Raw genomic sequence first — 11,727 nt, forward strand, 5'->3', positions numbered from 1 at the left:
TAAATGTTTTTCATTAAAAAAAAAAATATATATATATATAATAATAAATTTTCGTTGGTAGAAACATTTTATATAATTTAAAAAATTTAAATATTTTCCTACCCTGTGGGCACCAATTTAACAAGCCCATAACGACCAGGTGTTAGTATCGGGACGAATCGCCCATTCCCGTGGTTTTTCGATTGCCGGGATTCAATCCCGGGTCCCCCAGAGCGCTAGTCTGACAGCTTAAATCAACTGAGTGTCAATTAAATACTTTTATTTTGTTGAACGTCAACAGAAATTCGAATGATAATACACCAATATATTATTTTCTCCCCCATTTTTCGGTCAATTAAATTAATTTAGCGGCAAATTTATATAACTCGATTGATAGCGATGGCGTTTGCGGCCATGTCACCAAATTACTCCGTTTTAATTATAATGGCTTAAATTTGCAAATTTAAGCTTCTTACGAATGTATAGAAAAATATATAATGCATTATTTGAAATAATACAAACGAATAATTAAGGGACTGACTGATTTATGTCCTCTTTTGTCACCTACTCCGTACTCCATTAATTATACATACGAATATATAAAATGAAAAGTACGTATGTATAAAATATAAGACAATGTTTTCTCGACTAGAAAAGATAAAATAATAGCATATTTTTTATTTTTTACTCTTCCTGCTGTGGGCACTAGCCTTTTCAATCATAAGGAACCATGTCCACAGTGGGATGGGCCTGATCATCAATGAAAAATTCCTGGGGTTGCTCGTCTAGATTTGATCCCAGGTTCCTCAGAGTAGGCTACGGCTTAACTTCCTCAAATATTTTAAAGTTGTTCTGCCTTTTTTTTTATTTTTAACTCTTTCCACCCTGTGGGCACTAAGAGAACCTCTTTTTGCAAGCCCATTATGGGTACGGCCAGGCCCACAATGGAGCGACCAGTTGGTGAGGGACGGGGCCCGACATATCTGGACAAACCACTCCCCGAAAAAATTCTGGGGTTTATTCAACCTGTCCAGATTCAATCCCAGGTCCCCGAGTGGTAGGCTGCCACCTTGACCGCTCGGCAATCCGGCCTTGTTGTTCTGCCCTGTGGGCATTGAGAGCCTTGCAAGCCTAAAAAGTCTAGTCCACGGCGGAGCGGTTGGGTGGTGGAGGACAAGGCCTGATATACCCAATAGAAGTTTCCTGGGTTGCTCGTCCGGATTCAATCTTGGTTTCTCCAGTGGTTAAGGCTGCCACTTAAATACTCGGCCACTGTCTGTCAGTATTTACAGATCAGAAATTATTACTCTGGTGCCAAGTTTTTAGCAATATGCCGTCATCCAATACTTCTGTTAAGTGTATGGTACAATAATTTAGTTATATTTAGCTCAGAAATATCGGTTTTTAAATATCACACTTATCTTCAGCCATCATTTTATTCATTTATTTGTGTTTTGAAATTTATACAGTACTCCGACACTCTTCTCGTCAAACATTGTTAGATTGATGCCGTTGTCTCTCCCTTGTATAACAGAAAGCAGACATTAAGAAACAGAATTTTGAACAAAAACAGAGGCAAAATGAAATGAATAGGTTGTATGTTAGAAAAAACTTCCTGCTCAATATGTCTAGATAATTAGTAGTGTTGCTATTGTGATTTTGAGAACCGGATTTTTAGATTTCTCTAAAATATGTAATAATTAATATCTAATTATTATTATTATTTTTTTTAACTGTTTCTGCTCTACGGGCACTAAGAGGGCCTGTTATGGGTTTGGCCAGGCAGTGAAGGATGAGGCCAGACCTATCTGGACGGACATCCCGAAAAATATATGGAATATTTTAGACTAGTTCGGATTTGATTCAAGTTCCACGGAGCAGGCAGCTGTGTCTTGTAACGGATATTCAGGATGGGAGCTTCTCTCGCTTTTAGAAAAGCTGAATTACACAAAAGACATCTGCACATCTGTCTTGTTTATATTTGAGCACTATTGCACCTGGTGCACACTAAGCCATTTTTGTTTACAATCCTAAAACTACTGCCTGTTACGAATGACTCCATATTGAGTTGATTTAGATCACCCCGATGAGCGCTAACTTTCATTTCAATTCAGTTAGTGCACTCTAGGATACACTAGTGCTCTAACCTGAATCGATATAATTAATTTTAGTTTTGCTGTTTGCAAACATACAATGGGAAGGGTTAGACGAGCGAGACAGAGAAAACAACGCTTACGACTAAACTGTCCGCAAGAAATCTGAGTGTCCGGATTACATTTCCGTGTACTCGTACAATAAACATGCTTAGAATTCTGATTTATTTCCCAACAAAATTTGGCTCCGCAGAAAACCAACTCATACACAGTATAACAAAATTATTTTTTTTTTTACAAAGTTCTTATTACTATTTATTAATAATTAGTGCACAAAAAAAAATTTAAATCATCACTTTCCATGTTAATGTAATAATTCAATGTCTAATTTTAAATCTATAATTTGTACTCTTTAAAACACTCTTAAACAATACGAAAATTTTCTATTTATTCACTGACAATTTCAACAGACAACACAAAAAATGCCGAAAAAAGCATCACTTTCGTGATAATGACAAAGTGTTACATATCTACAACAAGATTAAAAATATTGTTCTGATAATATATATATATTTTTTTGTTATATTGGAGCATGTATTGATATGTGCAAGTCATAGATAAAAATTATAACATTAAAATATCTTTTTTTTTTCTTTTTTGAATGAAAATCTTCATTATACCTGCTATCCAGATTACACGATACACTATAATCTTCATTATGATTTTACAAATTTATGTATTTTGACTATGAGATAATTATAATGCAAAATGAAAGTTATCAAAAATATTTACAAACTTTTAGACACGATTCGAATAATCTAATCGTAGAAATCGTGCTTACGCATTCATTATGTTCATGTACTTATACATATACAAATGAAAGTAGAAATTGTGAGAATTAGCACAGTGAGTTTGTAACTCTGCAAAACAGAACCGACGATGCCAAAAGCTGGCGCAGCCGCTGCACGGTATCGTCAAACTCCTCACGCTACTTCTTGTAAGTTCCGTTTTCATTTGATCATCCTGTATATTTACATAACTAATGAAGGAAAACGGCAGGGTAAATTTTAACAGAGGCGATGTTCTGTCAATCTTACAAAAGTGCTTAAGCAAATACTAAATTTGCAGACTTTACTTTAGGAAAACTTTGGAATAAATATCAAAAAAATGAAATTCTGCATATTTATTCCATATAAAATAAATATAACAATTCAAATTATTTTGCAATTAAAATGTATTAAAAAAGAATTTTTTAAGAAAATATCGAAATTAACTCAGAGTGACTGAAGAACATGAAATAGTTAAAACTGCAAGGCTGTTTCATTATTTCTTTTTTCTTTCTGCAGAACATTTTGGACAGTACCATTTTCCTTTCGGTTTGCTGGTTAATCCGACACATGCAAAATGAAACCATTCAATTGGGCACTAAAAAATTTAAATTTTATTATTATTTATTTAATTTAAAAACTTATAAAGGTTTTATAAAGACCATTACACTTACATCTGGATTATCACAGCCTATCATCTCTCCGTATGACACTTGATGGCACAGACAATATGTTGGTTCATTTGGATCGACTGGCATATCAAGAACGTCTGAAGGATGCGTAATGCTTAGAGATGGCAAAGGAGAAATATCTTGCCTGTAAAATAAAGATATTATGGTATAAAATTTATATCTGCATGTAATTAATGTAGTTTATATATGAAATAGATTGTATATACAAAGCTATATTGGCCTCCCTCACAGATATGAAATACTTGAATAAAGTGGACTTCTTAAAGATAAACAAAACAGTACAGTTAAAAGAAAATACTAAATATATTACCAGAAATCTGAAGTCTTGGAAAAGTAAAATACACCGGTGACTCAATATTATGTGTTTCAACAAAACATAAACCTGCATACAATGCAGACAACTTGTGAGTCTCAATTTATCATCAAACCACTTCAGATCCTGCTACTTTTACTTGTCTTATTGTATACTGTTGGGTAAAACTGGCAGTTAACAGCACAGTTCAAAATTGGCTCAACTTGTAACATTTTGCTGGCTATTTCTATACTCTGTACTTACCAGCTGTCACCGTGTAAACATAGCTTAACCCTCGGCTGTCTCGATATGGAAAAAGTCAGAACAAGATGTATAACAAGTGTTTGAGTAGAGTGAACAGGAAGTTGATAAATAGCAATTACCCGTGACACAGTTGGCAAGAAGTGTTCTATCTTATAATGCAATCAAGTTATTTTGATAAGTAAATACATTTTTATATAATTAGTTTTATTTCTGTAAAATTTTTTTTCTAAAGCAGCAGCTATCATAGAAATTATTAAAAAAGGAAGTATATTCATAAATATTAGTTCAATATTTTTTCAGTAAAGTGAACATAAAATGCATCTAAATATAGTTTTTTGAAGCATAAACATAAAATGTTTGAATATAAACATGATAATCTCTTTCGCTCTTGTTTTTTTAATAACTTCTACATTATTAATTTTAATAAATAAAATTGTATGTGATGCTGTCTGTTATGAGAAATTGTTATAAAAATCTTTTTATATTATTAATTATTATTATAAATTTTGATAGTAGTGACAAGTTTTATGAAAATTTTAAATGCTAATAACGAGTAAAACTTTCATTAAGTCAGGCCCCTCTCGAGACAAGAAATGTAACATACCCGTATCTTCCCACCCTCTTGGATCTTTAACAACCAAAATTTAATAGCATCAATGCTCCTTATATACAAGCTATTATGCCAATTTTATTTCTTAATCTTTATCCCATCTTGAGACATTAAATAAAATAGATGCCAACATACACACATACACAGTCTCAAAACATGGAGATTTGCAAAGAATTTGGAATGTCAAATTTGACACAATTCCAATACTTTTCCTTGTTACCTATACACAACAGTCAGGAAATAAAATGCATAGAGCATTGAAGTAGATAAATGAGAAGCTTGACAGTTATAACTTAATTTAGAATGTTTTTTATTATCTTCAAAAGGACGAATAACGAAAATCAAATTATAAGATGATTGAAAGCTTTTATTTCACTTACTGTATGGGTTGAACTTTGAACTTCTTTCTCGCCGACTTAGGAACGTCGTCGTCATCCGAAGCTCCCCTTCCGCGGCCTTTCTTCTTATCATTTTTATCTGCAGCTTTTCGTCCTTTCTCTAAATTACAAATAAAACATTTAAATTACATCATTTTCTCACAGAGCTTGTAAATATTACCTCAAAATTTATAAAATCTTACTTCTATGAGAGCTGTCCGAATCGGAATGAATACCGAGAGCCTTGTCTTTAAGTTCGGCTTCGAATCGAGCTAAATCAGCATCGAGTCTTCTTATGTGTTTATCTACCTAAAAGTCAAAAAAATCTTAATACAGTAAAACCCAAATAAGAACTTAATCAATAATAATCAAGTGTGAATATTTATACCATTTCATATGTTTGCATTGCTAACTGGACTTTATCATCTCCATAATCTTGTGCTTTCTTGAATTTTTTTTGAATCTTTTCCATATTTTCTGCTCTCTGTTCTGAAGTCATGTTTCTAACATTTTTAAGATATTCACTGGCAAGACGATCGATTGTCTTTAGCTCTTCTAATTTCAAATACACAAATGTTAATTGTTATTAATGTATAAAATGAAATTACAAATTGAATAAAAAAACAAAACACTCACAAAATCAAAACTCTGGCAAGAAAATGAAGAATTTAATAGTAAACAAATGTTTTCAATTGCTTTGCGCGACTGTCTTCAGGTTAATGTTCTTTTTAACCTGAAGATTATTGTGCAAAGCAATTCAAAACCTATTAAATTTTCTGTTTTCTTGATGGATTTTTAATTCTACAACTGATTTTTATTGGAATTTGTTATCCAGGATATTGTGTTTAATATTTACAAATTAAAATATATAAAGTTAATAAGTTAAATACATAAAGTACTGATATTTTTATCATTAATACTAAATTTGTACTTGTTAATGATAAAAATACCAGTGACATCGAAAAGTTATAAATATTTTTCTTTCTGACATCCTTCTTCAAAGTATTGTCCTTGAGTATCTCTAGAAACATTTTTCTCCACTTGTTGCAGGGTAACTGTTGCAACCCTTTATGTTCCTGCCCTTCACAGAAGTGATTATGCCGGTTGTAAACTCCAGTTTTTTTTGTCACCATATGCCTCATTGAACACGTTTAATATTTCTGCCAATATCTTGTTTGGTAAAACACAAAATCTGATGTTAGTGGCTGTTCCCGAAGTGACATTCTGCTGCTAATATCCACTTTTGAAAGCAATAACGAATCCTCTGCAAATTTCTCTGCCGCCTATCACAGATATATGTCCAATAATACCTTCCAAAGAGTGCTGCTACATGCTGCAAAAGTTATTATCTATTTGGTTGATGTGTTGCATTGTCCTAAACATTTCTGGGAACTTTTTGATGATATTAGTATTAATATAAATTAATAATTTAATAAGAAACTTTTATAAGTGTAAAATTATAAACTTAGAAAACTTAAATAATTCTAAACCTGTTCATTGTGATTTGAATAAATAAAAGCTCTGTAAAATTAATAAATAATAATAAACCAAAAGGAAAAAGAAAAGAATGTAAGTGACAGGATCAACGTTGTTTATTAGATCCCTTTTACATGCAAAAATAAATGTTTACATAAGCAAAATAAGATTAAGAAAGAGAGCATATAGCTATATATGTATGTAGAATATGTATGGGTAAAACATTATGTAAATATAGGTTGTTAAGCAACAGTATTATGATTTGAGTGAGATATATGGAGGATAAAATTGTAATGTCTTAACTGAAAAAGTTTTCAGATAATAAGTTTATATTTTAAGATCATATATATTACTTTACAGGTATGTTTAAATTTAGTGAATTTAAAGAATGTTAATTGTACAGTTAAATGGCAACTTTGTTTCCAGTGCCAATTGAAGAATAATGTTTCAATTGTAAATAGGTTTTAAATAATACAAAACTTTATAACAAATGTTATGAACATTTATAATATGTCTCCCTTTTCAGATTATATCATTACAAATTTATATTTTAGGATTTTATATGTTACTTTATAGCTTTGTTTAAATTTAATGAGTTTAACAAATGTAATCCTTATGGTGTAGTGACAATGTATTTCTATTCAAAGTAATGAGGAACACTGTATTTATAATGCATTTTGGCAAATGTAAGAAACTGTTGAATAAAGGACATTTTGGTTATTAAAGAAAAGCTCTATTTTTTATTCAATATATCCAATAAAGAGTCAATCTCTCCTAGAATCTAGCTATCTAAATAAGTAGAAGCCAATACCAATGAACACATACAAAATATTTATAAGATCCTTATAAACTATTGATTAAATTATAAAAAAACAATGTCACGTTCTACATGGACATCATGAAACAAAAATTGGAGAACACAGATTAGAGATAGCTAGAAAGATTATCATTATCAGAATATGTGCTAGATAATGTTATTCAAGTTAAATAAGAGTAGCATCCATTATTATGCACAACTCTTAAAATCAGTGATTCTTTAGAGGTAATTATAGAAATCCTGAATTTCAAAGACAAAGGAGAATCAATTCTCTTGTGCACTTCCTGTTTTTCCTCTGTTGTTGGTGGCCTGCTCGTCTTTGACTTCATTCTGCTGATAACCATATCTGATTAGTCTTCCACAGGATCATCAGATTGCTGTTGGACTGCCATTCTGCTCTCGGATAGCCAACTATGGCGAATTACAGACTGAACTTTCCATTTTTTGTTTTCTGTCTTCGAGTAAAAGCTCTTGACCGGAATTGTATGAGCATAATGTATTATTCAAATAAACAGATTAAATGTAAAAGTGACCTACCTGTCTCAGTGTTGACAACAACATCCACACTAAGCTCACACCCCTTGTTGATCTTGACAAGATTTCAATTTAACATCCCCTTTCTCTCCCCCATTGGCATCTCACATATATTAATAATATATATTTTTTAATCAATTAAACATGATCTAATTTAAATAAAAATCATAAAAATAACAGGCCTTAAAAAGCCTTTCAAATGTACAAGACAAGGGTATGTTTCAATAAAATAATTTATGCCACAATGATTATATTAGACTTATCAAAGTATTTATTTAATGTATCATTTCCATTACAAGGAGAATCTGTAAAAAAGTCTGTCTAAACTGATTGTCTTTCGTATAAACAAAAGATATGCAATTACCCCATATAAAACATTGAATAAGTAGCACAAAAAATATTATAAAATTAATTGCGTATATATCGTAAATATTTTATTTTATTGTTATGATATGAAGTTAAAACTTAAAGCCAGAAATGCTAAACAGATCAAATGATACAAACAGAATGTTACCAAGCTAATTAATTATTACGATAAATTAAGTAATCTGAACTAGAGATAGGTAGTTAAGCTGCCATATCTTGTTAAATTTAATCAATCATTTAATTAAATATGAAAATTTGATAATTTTTTGGACTTTGATTGTCTCATCACTAGATTGGCAACAGATGTATGATTTTTTGTTATGTTTGTTTGTAAATTTTAATGCATTCGTTACCAATTTGATAACAAGACAAACTTAAGTCTTGTTATTGCTCTCTCTCAAAAATATTTTATCTCATTACATTTTTAGACTGCTCAAACTTTAAACATTTCATCACTTGTTATTTTCAAATTATAGACAGAGTTAACTGTGATACAAGAGCTAACAGAATATTATAAAATATACAAATCAATTTGATAAATAATATAGTGCATATGAAATAATTCTCCTTCTATTCTTAGTTCATGAAGTAATTGATACACTGTATCACCCAATCACACACAACCTTGAAAGCAACAAAAAGATTTATTCAACAGAAAAAATTTAATATTTTTGATCACTTTTAATGATCTTCATCAGTGTGACGTTCCGAAAATCGAATATTTACAAATAGTGATGAACACGGAACAAAAATAATCGAATTCCGATTGTATTTAAATATAAAAATAAAACTTTTTACAGACTGTTACATTGCTATGACGTGTGCCAAAAAGATGAAAAAATAACAACAAAATGCACATTGTAATTACATTATTTTGACCTCAAACAAGGACCTTTCTGTTGCTATTCAAGGTTGCGCGTGAGTGACCTATTTTTTTCATCGCGTAAAAAAATATAAATCATTAAATGTACCGACCTTGGGCTCTTGAATCGAGATCTCTCATTAGAGTAAAATTTCTTTGAAGTTCTGAAGGTAAAGTTTCCAAACCTACAAAATAAAAACAATTAAATAAATATTAATTTCAACATTTAGCTACGCAAATATCACATATTACCATTAAAAAAAAAAAAATCTTAATAATAGAACGAAATTATTTAATCCATACCTTTTAAGTATATAAGGACTCGATAATTAAAAAACCAAGAGTTATTAGCAAACTTCATTACAGACTGAAACAGATCCATTCTCATTTAATACAGAAAAAAATACAAAAAACAAAACACCTAATAATTTTTAGAAGCTAAAATAAAAATATATTGGATAGACGCTACTGGAATTTGCAGTCAGATTTGCCTCGAAACAAAATTCGAATAAGAGCTAAACGTTAACAGCTTTAAGTGAATTTGATAAACATTAACAGCTGTTACATAAATCGAACAGCTTTCAAATTATTAGATTTTTAAAAATTAAAAATGAATAAAAGATAAAAGTGATAAAACAATAATTATGTAGAAATTTAAATAAATAAAAAAAAGCAGAATAAAACAAATAAGTCTAGCAGATGACTCATTTGCAAGCCAATAATTTCTTGTTTTGTCAGTGTCTGCATCCAGGGATATAGAGCATTTCATTCTTTATCACACACAATAAATTTCCTTTGCTCATCAAAATAAATAAAATCAACGATTCAGAGTGGCATTAATTTTGTATATACATAAATAACTTGCTTACAGGACGAAGCACAAAATCATCCGACATTTTGTTTTATAAATAAATATCAAAGCAAGCTACGAACAAAATTTAGTGTACAAGCTACAGTAGATCATGGAAATTAGTTTCCTACTCTACCAGTGTGCGCTAGTATCACACTGTTCCTTGATATGCACCAATTAATGCGATATGACCGGCAAAGGAATATTAACTGGTAGAACAATGCCTAAATGTATACAATATCAAATATATTCATTACAAACAGATTTGACTTGTAGTGGGTGAAGGATAAGAATAATGCTCCAAATGGTATTACTTGTAAAAAATTATAAAAACTACATCAAACTTGAAACCATTTACAGAGGCAAGTTGACACTTTATTGAATGTTCATCTGGTCAAATTTATGTTTACTCTAAATTTGATTACTGAAAAATCTATTAATTGTGAAAGTATTGTTTGAAATCATATTATAAAATGGTGAAAATTAGATAAACATCACTCTAATCTTATAATCTGTTGTCATTAAAACTATTATAAATATAAATCAGGCAAATGAACTGATCTTCACAGCTATTAAAACTATGAACTAATATAAATATGAGATTGTGGTGAGAATTTCAAATTCCATATTAAAACTGCATTCAAATTCCTTACATTAATAGGATGATGACGTTAAGATGACAGTAATAGGATAACCAACAAATTAAATTTGATCTATATTAGACTATTGAAAATCTACCAATTGTGAAAGTGTAGCATAAGATCAAAGTAAAATAACATAATAGAAGCTGGTAAATATTACTTTAATCTTATAATTTTCTTAACTGGTTCAGACACCATTATTTTTAGGAATTATCACATAAATAAATCTGACTTTTAGAATTCCAGCTCCTGCCTCTAAATAATAAGTTAAAATATGCTTTGATTATATTAACCCACAATGGCATTTCATCCCTACCAAGTGAATCATCATCAACCGTTTCTATCAAAACTGAAAGCACGTATCCTTTCTCACTTCTGTTTTTTTTTTTTGTTATTACCACTATCATTATCTTCAAGTCAATTTTTTCGCTAACTTTCTGTTGATAATTTCCTTCCAACGTGGGTAACAACAGCCCCATCACTTTTGAGTAAAGTAGTCTAGCTTTAACTAAAGTTTATTTATTAATCAATAAATTATTACAAATCAATTTACAATGATCTGGCTAGGATTGCCCAAATTCAATGACAGATTTGAATATTTTGATAGTATTTTAATGGAATACTTGCCCAGATAATATATACAGTGGGTGATCAGTTAACGAACAGATCGGATAACGAACACTTTCGCGAAAGATTTTTATGTTCGGACAACGAACACATGATCGGATAATGAACACCTCACAGAACAAACACAAGAAGAAGCGATGTAAAATAATGAATACCAATTGGTCTTCCCATGTCTTCAGGAAACAATTCGAAACTTTTCGGAATGTGAGAAACGTCAACATCGACGCTCAAGCCGGTATATACCGATCGGATAGTATTCCTCCGAACTTTGAAACTCTCCCTTGTAATTCCAGCCTTTTATTTTTCTGACAAAATAATTCTTTTATGTATTCGCGAGACTGTCGGGTAGGCACTCGTTAAGTTTTGCGTCTGTTTTTCTTTTCGAAAGGTGAGAGTATAATAGCAAAGGTAGAGAGTGGG

The 11,727-nt window shown here is 30.6% G+C and overlaps 1 protein-coding gene across 3 annotated transcripts in view; it reads right to left on the reverse strand.

Annotated features, from left to right (window-relative positions):
* Nucleotides 1–1,555: 1,555 nt before the first annotated feature.
* The window catches only part of LOC111625576 (inhibitor of growth protein 5-like), a 16,356-nt gene continuing 6,184 nt past the window's right edge, over nt 1,556–11,727 (reverse strand). For 2 of the 3 annotated variants that reach the window (XM_023368756.1, XM_023368755.1), the window contains 6 exons: nt 9,303–9,374; nt 5,523–5,689; nt 5,338–5,443; nt 5,138–5,255; nt 3,574–3,715; nt 1,564–3,497 (listed from right to left, as the gene is read on the reverse strand). In XM_023368756.1, coding sequence (XP_023224524.1) covers nt 3,396–3,497; nt 3,574–3,715; nt 5,138–5,255; nt 5,338–5,443; nt 5,523–5,689; nt 9,303–9,374 — 707 coding nt within the window. In that variant the 3' untranslated portion in view covers nt 1,564–3,395. Of the gene's footprint in view, nt 3,498–3,573; nt 3,716–5,137; nt 5,256–5,337; nt 5,444–5,522; nt 5,690–9,302; nt 9,375–9,492; nt 9,623–11,727 lie in introns of those variants that run through there. The other variant, XM_023368754.1, reaches the window with a different exon arrangement.

This window comes from Centruroides sculpturatus, unplaced genomic scaffold (genome assembly GCF_000671375.1).
Source record: "Centruroides sculpturatus isolate CEXI.00-Female unplaced genomic scaffold, Cexi_2.0 scaffold389, whole genome shotgun sequence".
Lineage (NCBI taxonomy): Eukaryota > Metazoa > Arthropoda > Arachnida > Scorpiones > Buthidae > Centruroides > Centruroides sculpturatus.